The 14,486-nt window shown below is 49.3% G+C and overlaps 1 protein-coding gene across 1 annotated transcript in view; it reads right to left on the bottom strand.

The window, feature by feature from the left end:
* TRPM1 (transient receptor potential cation channel subfamily M member 1) overlaps window positions 1-14,486 on the bottom strand; it is a 102,036-nt gene that overhangs the window by 71,798 nt on the left and 15,752 nt on the right. Inside the window, 2 exon segments of the mRNA XM_060260094.1 lie at window positions 888-1,083; window positions 2,592-2,671. Coding sequence (XP_060116077.1) covers window positions 888-1,083; window positions 2,592-2,671 — 276 coding nt within the window.

The raw sequence follows: 14,486 nt of genomic DNA, 5'->3' as shown, positions 1-14,486 counted from the left end.
CTCCGGAGGTTCAATAACAGGGCAGAGAGGCCAATGTTGCCTCCTGGCTCTGGGATTCAGAGATTATCCACCTCTGAAGGTGGAGGTTTCCTTCAGTCACCATGGCCAGTAAACCATAGATAACTTGTCTGTCTCATCCCCTGTTCAAGCTGTTTATTCCTGTGGCCCTCACTACACCCCTCTGGCAGCGAATGCCACATTTGAATCCCCATTTGAATTTTTCATCATACTAGTCTGATGCTCCTAACCACTGCAACAGGGGTCCCCGGTCCTGTTCCGTGGCCTGTTGGCAACCGGGCCGTGAGTTGTATAATTATTTCATTATATATTACAATGCAACAATAGAAATGAAGCGCACAATTGTATCATCCCGAAACCACTGCCCCGCCCCCAGTCCATGAAAAAACTGTCTTCCCCGGAACTGGAGCCAAAAAGGTTGGAGACCGCTGCACTACAACACACTGGCTCTCAAGCAAGGGTTCAGGCAAGATGTGTCAGGTCTCAGCTGTTTCTTCTTTTCTGGCTTTCTCTCCAGCGTGGGCCCAACCCTAGCTGGGTGGGCAACTCTAGCTGACATCCTGAGACCCAGGGGTGGAATTCTAGCAGGAGCTCCTTTGCCTATTAGGCCACACCTCCCTGCTGTAGCCAATCCTCCAAGAGCTTACAAAAAAGAGCTTTGTAGGTTCTTGGAGGATTGGCTACATCTGGGGGTGTGGGCCTAATATGCAAAGGAGCTCCTGCTAGAATTCCACCCCTGGGTCTCAGGATGTCAACTAGAGTTGCCCGCCCAGCTAGGGTTGGGCCACGCTGGAGAGAAAGCCGAGTATAAATGAAAAAAAGAAACAAGCAGAAGTTCTTCACCAAATCCGACCCCCTCTGCTGCTTACCATGGACTTGTTGGCGTGCCCGCCCCCTTGGAACTCCAGGTTTCCGTAGGCATCTGTGGGGAACCCCTGGGTATGTTTCGTGACAGACCATTTCTCGGGCGCCGCATCCACCGGCTTGGTTTCCTCCTCCGCTTTGTTTGCGGTTCCGCCCGGAGGAATCGCGACGTGTTGGGTGATGAGATTGCCGCAGCAACATCTGGGGGAGGGGAGGGGCAAAATCAGAAGGGCGACAGAGAGTCTGAATCCGGAGAGACAATGCTCCTCTTTTGCAGGGCACAAAGAAAGGCTGGATTCCGGGCAAAGGGATGTTTGAGGGCTGCTCAGGGTTGGATTGGTTGGTTTAGAACACTAAGGAGCCAAAGGTTAAAAACATCAGTAGTTCCCAGTATTGCATCATTCCCTAGCACATTCGATAAGCTCATGATATCTCTCCATCTGTACTGATACATAACAGGGCTTTTTTTATAGCAGGAACTCCTTTGCATGTTAGGCCACACACCTCTGATGTAGCCAATCCTCCAAGAGCTGACAGGGCTCTTCATACGAGGCCTCCTGTAAGCTCATGGAGGATTGGCTACATCAGGGGTGTGTGGCCTAATATGCAAAGGAGCTCCTGCTACAAAATGAGACCTGGGCTATGCCCCCTCTGATGTAGCCAATCCTCCAAGAGCAAGTGTATATACTGCCTAGATATGAAGTATTTTGGAATGTGATTGCATGAAGCTTGTGAAACGAGGATATAAGTACGGCCTCGTCATTGGATATTATTGCCAAGCTGCATTGCATTTTGGAATTCTTTAATTGGAGCACTGGACTCTTATGAGAACACATATACTGGATGTTTCCTCCCCACCCTCTTGGCTGAAGAAATTGCTTTGATAGCATTGTGAAGAGACTCTGGGAACCGGGGGATACAGAAGTTCTTGCTTGTATGCACTAATAATTACGTTTCTTGGTTAAAGACATTTGCTACTGTTTTAGAACAGTCTGTTCTGATATCTCGTTTTTGAAGCTGGTTGGTGTGGAGGCTTCATCCCCCCTTCCCCCGTTCCAGTTTTCCGTGTTTCTCTTTTGGCTTGCACAGTCCCCAGGTGGGGGCAGGGGATCCCCCAGTTTGGAGGCCCTCCCCCGTTTCAGGGTCATCAGGAAAGGGCGGGGAGAGGAATTGCTGTTGGGTGCTCCATAATTCTCTATGGAGATTGATTCCCATAGGGTATAATGGAGAAGTGATCCGTGGGTATCTGGGGCTCGAGATGCTGTTTTTGGAGTAGAGGCACCAAATTTGCATCATAGCATTCAGTACCTCTCCTCAAAACATCCTCCAAGTTTCAAAAAGATTGGACCAGGGGGTTCATTTCTAGGAGCCCCTCAAGAAGGTACCCCGTCCCTCATTATTTCCAATGGAGGGAAGGCACTTAAAAGGAGCATGGTCCCTTTAAATGTGACAGCCAGAACTCCCTTTGCAGTTCAATCGTGCTTGTCACAACCTTGCTCCTGGCTCCACCCCCAAAGTCCCCAGATATTTCTTGAGTCGGACTTGGCGATCCTACCCCACTGAAATACAAGGAAATGCACCCAAGAGGTGCTGGGGAGGGAAAGACCCATTCCACGATGTGGGGGGCGGGGAAGGGGGGAGAAGAGGAAGCTGGGTCCATCTTGCTGCTTGAAGCTATTGTCTGTTTGGCCCAGCAGAAGGACAGTTACCTGTTAGAATCTTTGCTGTTGGGAATGATGTAGACGCACTCTCTTTTGGTAAAGGTTTTCTCTATCCACGCCTTTTGGCCCTGAGGGGAGAAAAGAGAAACAACTCAGGAGGCGCTTGAACATGAGAAGTGGCCTTACGCTGAATCAGTCCTCAGACCGGCAGCTGCTCTCCAGGGTCTTTCACATCACCCATTCACTGCCTGGTAGCTTTTAAAACTGGAGATGCCGGGGATTGAACTGGGGACCTTCTGCATGCCAAGCAGAGGCTCTTCTACTGAGCCGCAGGCCTTGTGCAATATTTGTTCATCTAAACTATGCACACACAAACACATGAAGCTGCCTGATACTAAATTAGGCCCTTGGCCCACCAACATCACTATTGTCTGCTTAAGACTGGCAGCCGCTCTCCAAGGTCTCAGTTATTACTTGATCTTTTGAACTGGAGATGCCGGGGATTGAACCAGGGGCCTTCTGCATACCAAGCAGAGGGTTTTCCACTGAGCCACAGCCCTTGTGCAATATTTGCTCATCTAAACTATGCATACACGAATGCAGGAAGCTGCCTTATACTAAAGTGGGCCCTTGGTCCATCAGCATCACTATTGTCTACTCGGACAGGCAGCTGCTCTCCAGGGTCTCAGGCAGGGGTCTTTCCCATTACTTATTACCTGATCCTTTGAGCTGGAGATGCCGGGGATTGAACCTGGGACCTTCTGCAGGCCAAGCAGAGGCTCCACCAGTGAGCCACGGCCCCTCCCTTATAATACACGAACACACGAAGCTGCCTTATATAATGAATCTAGCCTTGAGTCCAGCAAGGTCAGTATTGTCTACTCAGACTGGCAGCTGCTCTCCAGAGTCTCAGGCGGAGGTCTTTGATGATTTAACAGCAACACACAGGCCCAGAAACAGAAAACGCCTTCAGGATGCTCAAGAAGGAAGGAAAGAGATATTCAGCAAGAAGAGAGGTCAACAGAAAACCTTCCGGGGTCAAGGCATAAGAATGAAGTGTCCTGTTGTGTCAGAATCATTATTGTTAGAAAGTATTTTGGGAAGAAGAAGAAGAAGAAGAAGAAGAAGAAGAAGAAGAAGAAGAAGAAGAAGAAGAAGAAGAAGAAGAAGAAGAAGAAGAAGAAGAAGAAGAAGAAGAAGAAGAAGAAGAAGAAGAAGAAGAAGAAGAAGAAGAAGATGATGATATTGGATTTATATCCCGCCCTCCACTCCGAAGAGTCTCAGAGCAGCTCACAATCTCCTTTCCCTTCCTCCCCCACAACAGACACCCTGTGAGGTGGGTGGGGCTGGAGAGGGCTCTCACAGCAGCTGCCCTTTCAAGGACAACCTCTGCCAAAGCTATGGCTGACCCAAGGCCATGCTAGCAGGTGCAAGTGGAGGAGTGGGGAATCAAACCCGGTTCTCCCAGATAAGAGTCCGCACACTTAACCACTACACCAAACTGGGTAAGAACATGACCTGACCCATTCTTGGCAGAACCACTAGCCAGACTCCTGTTCTGAGACAGAGAAGGGCCCATCCACAGGGCATGAAGAGGTTTAGAAGTTTGGGGGCGGGGGCTGATTTGGAGGCACTCCATACGGTTGTCAGCCTCCGGGTGGTGGCGATACAAACAAACAAACCCTGTGATATGCTGGCAGTTAGTAGAACTTTTATCAGGAATACTTTTATCAAGAATCTTACAAATCTTTTGTCACATTATAAAGAAGTAAAAAGGTAAAGGTAGCCCCCTGCGCAAGCACCAGTCATTTCCCACTCTGGGGGTGACGTCACATCAGAATGTTTTCACGGCAGAGTTTTTAACGGGATGGTTTGCCCTTGTCTTCCCCAGTCATCTCCACTTTACCCCCAGCAAGCTGGGTACTTATTCTAGCAACCTTGGAAGGATAGAAGGCTGAGTCAACCTTGAGCCGGCTACCTGAACCCAGCTTCCGGCAGGATCGAACTCAGGCCATGAGCAGAGCTTGGACTGCAGTTTTACTACTCTGCGCCTCGGAGCTCCTATAAAGAAGTACAACCTTACAATATCACAAAGAAGAGTCCATCCAATGAGCACCCGGATACAGGCTCATTTGGCAAAGTCTTCCTCAGGCGTTCCTATTTACTTCGCCTCCTGTTGCAATTCAATGTGTGTACTGGGAACAAGCCAGTCCTTTACTTCTCTAAACACATGTAAAAGCCTTCTGGATTAGTGACAACTGGGGAAATGGCTGCTTAGGAGGGGGGACTCTGTTACTATACTCCCTGCCCCTCCCCAAACCTCACCCTCCTCAGGCTTCATCCCCAAATCTCCAGGATTTTTTGACAATCTGAGGAACTTTTGGCCTCAATAAACAAGTCCTAAAGGTAACGTTAGTCCCCTGTGCAAGCACCAGTCGTTTCCGACTCTGGGGTGACATTGCTTTCACATTTTCACAGCAGACTTTTTACGGGGTGTTTTGTCATTGCCTTTTCCAGTCCTCTCCACTTTCCCCCCAGCAAGCTGGGAACTCATTTGACCGACCTCGGAAGGATGGAAGGCTGAGTCAACCTGGAGCCGGCTACCTGAACCAGCTTCCGCAGGGATTGAACTCAGGTTGTGAGCAGAAGGCTCCGACTGCGGTACTGCAGCTTGACCACTCTGCGCCACAGGCCTCTTTAAACAGGTCCTACCAGTGGCCTTTTCAGGACTGGCACAACCTCAGGAAAGAGGCAGAGCCGGTCTCTTCTCTTCCGGAGTTCAGAAGAAACTGAATAGGAGCTTCTTCTGTGTATCTTGTGACCACTTGGCTCAAGAAAGCAAAGCTCATGAGAGAAGTGCGTGGGCGCCCGGCTTCCGTAGCGCTCCGTGTCTAATTGCAAACTGCAAAATTTATTATTATTATTAATTTATTAATTTTTAAAAAGCTGCCATGTATTTTGGCCGTTCTACCCAAGGATCTACGGAGTTGAAAAACTTATGCCTCAGAAGATCAAAAAAATTGGTCACGCTCAGCGTTCCCTCTAAGCTGAGTTAGCGTGTGCTAGCTCACAGATTTTTAGCCTCAAGCTCACACATCTTTGTCTCAGCTCAGGAAGGATGACCCCGGAACACACTAATGTATGCCACAGCTCACAACTTTATTGCCGGTAACTCACAAAGTAGAATTTTTGCTCACAAAACTCTGCAGCTTAGAGGGAACACTGAATTAGTGTCTAAGTTTCCCTTAACCCTTTTAGCCAAAAAATTCAGAAAGCCAATTCCTCCCTGAAATGTACTCCATGACCTACCAGGAATCTACCCTTCTGGACACAACAGAGGTTCAACAAACAATGTCACAGGAGGCCACCTGCCCACTTGTGACCCACTGCCTCTCACGTGGGGCAGGGAACATTCCTTCTCAACTCGCTCCCAGATATCTCTCAACACAACAGGGCTTGGAGGAAGTTTGGGAAGTGCTGTTGTGTTGTGTTGAAGGATGCTTGAGAGACAAAGAGGGAAGGAGCACTCGTGTTCCGGCTCCTTGCAGGGACTGGGTGGCAAAAGCAAGACGAGGGGTGCCAGCAAAGTCTGCCAGCCCCCCCAAAACTCAACCCCAGATGCTCCTCGACTTTTTATACAGCCAGCCCGTGCCAGGAGTTCCCCTTTCGATTCCCTCTGGGGCTGCATTCCATGAGCCTGCCCGACTCCTGTTCATTCATTTCTACCCCCAAAAGAGTTATTTCTAGACACTTCTGTGGGATGGGGCCTCCCCAGCTCTTCATGAGCTCTGGAAATGCTGAAGGAATTGGCGTGCAAACCATGATGCTGGCAAGACACCATTTGCAAATCAGAGTCCAGATCGGGATGGCCAAACGGTGGCTCTTTCACACATATTGTGTGCTCTCAAAGCTCCCACTGCTTCGTTGGCCAGCTTGGAGAAGGCATTTGTCTCTTTAAACCACTTTGCCAAGCCAGCTGGTGGCTTGGAAAATGCATTTTAAGTTAAAGTTGCTTTCTTTCTACCTCTCCCTCTCATTATATCTTCCTTCCTTCCTTCTCTCAAACATCTGATATTCATACAGCTCTCAAACATCTGATGTTTATTCTCTGTAGCTCTTATGTTTAAGCAAGTTTGGCCACAACCTGCTCTACATCACTTTCAGTCATTAGTGCATTCCAGTTCAGAGCTGGGAGCATTTGACTCCTGCATTGGGGAGGGATGCATCTCAAACAGAATTCAAAGGGAAGTGAAGATTTCCTTGAGAAGAAGAGCAGTCTCAACATCCATGATGAGAGCTCTGTCATTCCTGGGTCTATAAAATGCAAGCAAGTGGGATGTATGAAGGGAGCCCAAGGCTACGACCATTTTAGATTTCAGTGGGGCTGAAGGAAAAGATCAGCCACCAAGTTCAGAAACCTTTTCTTGGGAGCAGCAGAAATCAAACTGCGACCTAGAGCAGGGGTGGCCAAAGTGTGGTTCAGGAGCCACATGTGGCTCTTTCACACATCTTGTGTGGCTCCCAAGGGCCCCTCCATCGGCTGGCTTGGAGAAGGCATTTCTCTCTTTAAATCACTTAAAATTAAAGTTGCTTTCTTTCCACCTATCTCTCCCCTTTCTTTCCTTCCTTGCAGCTCTCTAACATCTGATGTTCATGTCTTGCGGCTCTCAAATATCTGACGTTTAGTCTATGCGGCTCTTACATTAAGCAGGTTTGGCCACCCCTGTTGTAGGGTTTGAGAGCAAGAGACATCCAGAGGTGGTTTGCCGTGGCCGTCCGTTGCATAGCAACTGGGGACTTCTTTGGGGGGGTCTCTTGTCTGAGTTCTAACTAGGGCCAGCTGCCAAGATCTGATGAGATTGGGCCAACACCTATTCTGTCACCACCTGTGACTTAACGGCACTTTCGCCCACAGCTCTCTACTGCTTGTTGCTGCAACATTTAAGATTGCATATTGTGTGTGTTGAGTGTGGTCGAGTTGCAGTGAACTTTATGGAGACCCCAGCAAGGGGCTTCCAAGGCGAGCGAGAAGCAGAGGTGGTTGGCCATTGCCTTCCTCTGCAGAGCCTTCCTTGGTGGTCTTTCATCCAAGCATGGACCCCGCTTAGCTTCCAACTTATGGTGACCCCAGCAAGGGGCTTTCGAGGCAAGGGAGAAGCAGAGGTAGCTGGCTATTGCCTTCCTCTGCAGAGCCTTCCTTGGTGGTCTCCCATCCAAGTACTGACCTTGTTGACGCTTCCAAGATCAGATGAGATCAGGCTACAACATCCAGACTTCCCCCCCAAAGCTCACATATTACACATCTTTAAAATTGCGTAACTAAGCCAACAAAAAAACATCAAATGTTGCTTGAACAATAAGACCACCGTCCTACCTGCTCATCCCTGGACAACTCTTAGTTCAAAAGTAAGGAAAGATGGTGGATCTCTAAACGGATCTGAATGAGTTTGAGCTCGCGGCCGGCCGTCCTTTTCGCCGCTTAGAAGTTCTATCTGATCTTCAGGCTTGTATCCTAGCCTTTCTGAAGCCCGCGAAATCCCCACCACTTTAAGAAGAGAACCTCATATGATCAGCGTGTGAGTGGCTGCTTTGTCCAACGCGGTCCCATGATTGCCTTTGAAGGTAATCCTTCGCCAACCCCATGACCCGTCTCCATGCCCGGAGGGTGTTTCCAACCCATGGTGGGAACGAGGCACTGCAAATCTGTCCAAATCTCCCGTCTGCTAAACCTGTTTTCCTCTCCTCTCCAAACAAGGGGCTTAAAGGGACTCACGAGTATGTCTGCTCTGCAGAAATGGACGGCTGGGCCGCGCGAGGGGCTGAACCTTCTCCTCCAAAGGACACCCTCTGTCTCCGACGGCTGCAATTTCAGCACTGTTTTGCATAATTGAGACAATTGGGCATAATCGCCCTTTCGGGGGGGGGGCCTCATTAGGTGTCCAGCTCAACATTCTTGGGGAAAAGAGGTCATACGGCATTAATTATATCTAATGCTTTTAGAGAAAACTGGAGGGAGGCGGGACAGCAATGGTAAAAGTCCTCTGAAGAAGAAGAAGAAGATATTGGATTTATATCCCGCCCTCCACTCCGAAGAGTCTCAGAGCGGCTCACAATCTCCTTTCCCTTCCTCCCCCACAACAGACACCCTGTGAGGTAGATGAAGATATTGGATTTATATCCCGCCCTCCACTCCGAAGAGTCTCAGAGCGGCTCACAATCTCCTTTCCCTTCCCCCCCCCACAACAGACACCCTGTGAGGTAGATGAAGATATTGGATTCATATCCCGCCCTCCACTCCAAAGAGTCTCAGAGCGGCTCACCATCTCCTTTCCCTTCCTCCCCCACAACAGACACCCTGTGAGGTAGATGAAGATATTGGATTTATATCCCGCCCTCCACTCCAAAGAGTCTCAGAGCGGCTCACCATCTCCTTTCCCTTCCTCCCCCACAACAGACACCATGTGAGGTAGATGAAGATATTGGATTTATATCCCGCCCTCCACTCCAAAGAGTCTCAGAGCGGCTCACAATCTCCTTTCCCTTCCTCCCCCACAACAGGCACCCTGTGAGGTAGATGAAGATAATGGATTTATATCCCGCCCTCCACTCTGAAGAGTCTCAGAGTGGCTCACAATCTCCTTTCCCTTCCTCCCCCACAACAGACACCCTGTGAGGTAGATGAAGATATTGGATTTATATCCCGCCCTCCACTCCGAAGAGTCTCAGAGTGGCTCACAATCTCCTTTCCCTTCCTCCCCCACAACAGACACCCTGTGAGGTGGGTGGGGCTGGAGAGGGCTCTCACAACAGCTGCCCTTTCAAGGACAACCTCTGCCAGAGCTATGGCTGACCCAAGGCCATGCTAGCAGGTGCAAGTGGAGGAGTGGGAAATCAAACCCGTTTCTCCCAGATAAGAGTCCGTACACTTCACCACTACACCAAACTGGCTCTCTCACATCTGCAGGATGTGTGTATGGGCAGCGTAGTGCACGTTTTCATGCATGCCGTGGCCTTTGGCTTAGGCCAGGAGTTTGGCTGCTCCGTTTAAAAAACCCCTATTAATAGCAAATAGCGCAATTTGCTTGTGTGCAATCATTGCCGCTCCACAAAAGCTTCTATGTGGGGAGTTGCGTGGAGAAGAAAGACGACCAGGCAGACCTAAAACGCGGCAGGAGGGAGCCCAGCCTGGCCACCTTGTTGAAATGAGGTAGCCGCAGGGTTGGTCCGTGTCTGGATAGGAAACCTCCTCCCTGCTGGGTTCTCTGGCCTTGGTTCTGCCAGGGAACCACGAGAAAAGTAGCCGAGTGCTCAAAGGCTTCAACGCAATAAAGATGGGACTAGGGCTGGCAGCAAATTGAACAAAGTTACACCGAGTCAAGAATCAGATCTAAAATTAAGTCACTTTTAGGAAAGGAAGTACACTCCAGAGAATGCAGGCAAGAGAGAAAGGGTGGCCAAACTGTGGCTCTTTCACACATTTTGTGTGGCTCCTGAAGGTCGCGAAGTAGGGTTGCAAAGTCCCCTGCAGCCTCCGATGTCATGCGCCGGCCGCTCTAGGAGCTTCTAGGAAAACTCTATATTTCCTCGGATGCTCTAGCAATTTAGGAGGGAAAACTCTATGGTAACTATTGTACTAGTGATGTCATCGCGCCAACAACGGCGGAAGCAAGCGGTGGCCAGTGATCTATATGGTACCTGTGTGTTTCCTTCTCTCACTGGTGCAGAAAAATAATTCCCTAACCTTTCCCTATGCTGGTCTTAGGGGGACTGTTATTCCCAGCTTTTGTTTTGTTTTTTTTAAAACTCTCCTAGCATGGTCGTGTTGTAAAGTGCATACATATGGATTTTATCTTTCTGTGCAAAGAAAGTATTAAGAATGTTAATAAAGATGCATGTGTAATATTTGTTCATGTCTTGTGGCTCTCAAACATCTGAAGTTAATTCTGTGTGGCTCTTACGTTAAGCAAATTTGGCCACCCCTGAGACAGAGATAGTTTACCTATTCTAGGTTAACTTTATGGCACTGGATGCTGGACACATGTATGCATGTGAGGGAGAAGTGTGAGAGTGGAAATAGAAGAACTTACTCTAACATTCTACTTCACAGATCTGATAGCAGGAAGGAAAGGACTCTCGATGCGTCTTCCTGACCTCTCTCTCTGTCTAAACTCTTTGGCGCCATCTCTCAAGCCTGAGACAGAAGACAGCACAAAGTCCTCCACTTCCAACACCCCCCCCCCCAAGATCCCTGCCTTGTGCAAACGAATGAATAAATACAAAACAATAAACCCTCAACAATGTACTTTGCAGGGTTGTTGTGAAGACAAAACAGGACCAGGGATAAAATACAGGCGCCCCAGCTCCCTGGAAGTAGGGTGGAATAAAAAAATAGAACAAATAACAATAAACTATCAAACTGTCACAGGGTGGGCAGGATTTGGACCTCAGCAGGGGGTTGCCAACTCCAGGTTTGGAGATTCTCTGAGCTTAGGTTTAGAATCACAGAATCATAGAGTTGGAAGGAAACTCCAGGGTCATCTAGTCCAACCCCCTGCACAATGCAGGAAACTCACAAACACCTCCCCCTAAATTCACAGGATCTTCATTGCTGCCAGATGGCCACTTAGCCTCTGCTTCAAAACTTCCAAGGAAGGAGAGCCCACCACCTCCCGAGGAAGCCTGTTCCACTGAGGAACTGCTCTAACGGTCAGGAAGTTCTTCCTAATGTTGAGCTGGAAACTCTTTGGATTTAATTTCAACCCACTGGTTCTGGTCCGACCTTCTGGGGCCAGAGAAAACAATTCCACACCATCCTCTCTAGGACAGCCCTTCAAGTACTTGAAGATGGGGATCCTATCACCTCTCAGCTGCCTCCTCTCCAGGTTAAACATCCCCATCTCCTTCAACCATTCCTCATAAAACTTGGTCTCCAGACCCCTCACCATCTTCGTAGCCCTCGTCTGGACCCGTTCCAGCTTGTCTATATCCTTCTTAAAATGTTGTGCCCAAAACTGAACACAGTACTCCCGGTGAGGTCTTACCAGAGCAGGGTAAAGCGATACCATTACATCACGTGATCCGGACACTATACTTTTGTTGATACAGCCCTAAATTGCATTTGCCTTTTTAGCCACCGCATCACACTGTTCACTCAGTTTGTGAGGAAACTGGCGAAAGAGGTGGCATGGCACCTCTGCCACACTCTGAGGCTGTCTTTCCTCACAGGGAAGACAGTCTCAGAGTGAGGCCACACCGCCTCTTTCGTCCGCCCGGGTCTCGGAAGGGCAGAAGGGACAGCAAGGGCTACTCCCACACACTGGCCGTGAGTGGAAGACAGACAATCAGCCATCCAACTCCCTCACATCATACCAAAGTGCATGAAATAATGACCAGTTTCCTCGCTTTGGCAGAACGAATGCAAAGACTAGGTCAAAGATGGCAATCTCCCCTCTCGCGTGGGAGAACGGAAAGGGAAAAACCCACAACGCAACATTCCTGTATCCTTCTTGGACCCTTTCCAGTGAAGAAACAGTTTAATCTTGGCAGGAATGCCAGGCAGTTGAATCTGCCATTCAGACGAGATGCCTGAAAAGATCAACTATATTCTGCCAACCCCCCGGGAATATTTTTTATTCGGGGGCCGGCAAATCTAATACAAACCTCCCATAGTGTTGCCAATTACGTATCATGCAGTTGTTCCTTTTTCTCACATATTTCCATTATTATTATGCTATTTTTTTTGTCTAGAAGGCCTACATTCTATGTACATAGATCCGAAAGAGACAGCTGCGTTAGTCTGTTGCTGCAAAACAGTAAAGAGTCCAGTAGCACCTTTAAGAAGAAGAAGAAGAAGACTGCAGATTTATACCCCGCCCTTCTCTCTGAATCAGAGTCTCAGAGCGGCTTACAATCTCCTTTATCTTCTCCCCCCACAACAGACACCCTGTGAGGTGGGTGGGGCTGAGAGAGCTTTTACAGCAGCTGCCCTTTCAAGGACAACTCCTATGAGAGCTCTGGCTGACCCAAGGCCATTCCAGCAGCTGCAAGTGGAGAAGTGGGGAATCCAACCCGGTTCTCCCAGATAAGAGAGCTCTGGCTGACCCAAGGCCATTCCAGCAGCTGCAAGTAGAGGAGTGGGGAATCCAACCTGGTTCACCCAGATAAGAGAGCTCTGGATGACCCAAGGCCATTCCAGCAGCTGCAAGTAAAGAAGTGGGGAATCAAACCCGGTTCTCCCAGATAAGAGAGCTCTGGCTGACCCAAAGCCATTCCAGCAGCTGCAAGTAGAGGAGTGGGGAATCCAACCTGGTTCTCCCAGATAAGAGAGTTCTGGCTGACCCAAGGCCATTCCAGCAGCTGCAAGTGGAGAAGTGGGGAATCAAACCCGGTTCTCCCAGATAAGAGAGCTCTGGCTGACCCAAGGCCATCCCAGCAGCTGCAAGTGGAGGAGTGGGGAATCCAACCCGATTCTCCCAGATAAGAGAGCTCTGGCTGACCCAAGGCCATTCCAGCAGGTGCAAGTGGAGGAGTAGGGAATCAAACCCGATTCTCCCAGATAAGAGAGCTCTGGCTGACCCAAGGCCATTCCAGCAGGTGCAAGTGGAGGAGGGGGGAATCCAACCCGGTTCTCCCAGATAAGAGAGCTATGGCTGACTCAAGGCCATTCCAGCAGCTGCAAGTGGAGGAGTGGGGAATCAAACCCGGTTCTCCCAGATAAGAGAGCTCTGGCTGACCCAAGGCCATTCCAGCAGCTGTGAGTGGAGGAGTGGGGAATCAGACCCAGTTCTCCCAGATAAGAGCCCGCCCCACTTAACCACTACACCAAACCGGTTCTCTAGTGATTTAAATTTAAAGCTAACAAATTTCATTGTCGCATCAGCTTTTGAGAAACACAAGAGTTAGCTGTCTTAGTCTGTTGCTGCAAAACAGTAAAGAGTCCCGTAGCACCTTTAAAACTAACAAATTACATCGTAGCGTCAGCTTTTGAGAAATGCAGTAGTTTCTGTTTGTTTGTTTACTTCATTCTACCCCAATGCTTCTCCCCAGTGGAGGCCCACGGTGGCTTACTCATTGTCCGCTTCTCTTTTTTATTCTCACAACAACTCTGGGAGGTAAGTCAGGCTGGGAGACCGCGACTGGCCCAAGGTCACCCGGTGAGCTTTCATGGGAGAGTGGGGATTCGAACCAGATCCCAGCCCAACAATCTAAATCGCTAGAACTCACTGGCATTAAGTCTCCCCCCCAGTCCTCCGTCTGGGATAGTGCTGCCAATCCTTGGGTGGGGCGGGGGATCCTCCAGGGTCATCAGAAAGCGGGTGGGGGAGGGGAGGGAAATGTCTGCCGCGAATTCCATTATTCCCTATGGAGACCGATTCCCATAGGGTATAATGGAGAATTGATCTGCGGGTATCCAGGACTCTGGAGGGACTGTTGTTTGATGTAGAGGCACCAGATTTGTAGCATAGCATCCAGTGCCTCTTCTCAAAACACCCTCCAAGTTTCAAAAGGATTGGACAAGGGGGTACAATTCTACGAGCCCCCAAAGAAGGTGCCCCGATCCTTCATTATTTCCAAGGGCGGGAAGGTGTGTTGTCCCTTTAAATGTGATGGCCAGAGCTCCCTTTGGAGTTCAATGATGTTTCGTCACACCCTTGGCCCTGGCTCCACCCTGATGTCTCCTGGCTCCACCCCCAAAATCCCCAGATATTTCTTGAGTTGGACTTGGCAACCCTAGTCTGGGGTTCAGCACCGATAGTTTGGTCCAGGCAGTCTTTAATCCGGAACGCAGCTGTGCGATTGCAAACTGCAGCAGGCCTATTTTGAAGAAGCAAGCCAAGGCATATTCCCCCTGTATGATCTTGACCGATCTCTCTCAGGCACTGCTTTTCATAAGCTACAAGTAGCTTAAAATGCTGCTTTTAATAAGCTACAGGCTTGGCAGGT

This window comes from Heteronotia binoei, chromosome 19 (genome assembly GCF_032191835.1).
Source record: "Heteronotia binoei isolate CCM8104 ecotype False Entrance Well chromosome 19, APGP_CSIRO_Hbin_v1, whole genome shotgun sequence".
Lineage (NCBI taxonomy): Eukaryota > Metazoa > Chordata > Lepidosauria > Squamata > Gekkonidae > Heteronotia > Heteronotia binoei.
This window is presented reverse-complemented; position numbering and strand designations above follow the sequence as displayed.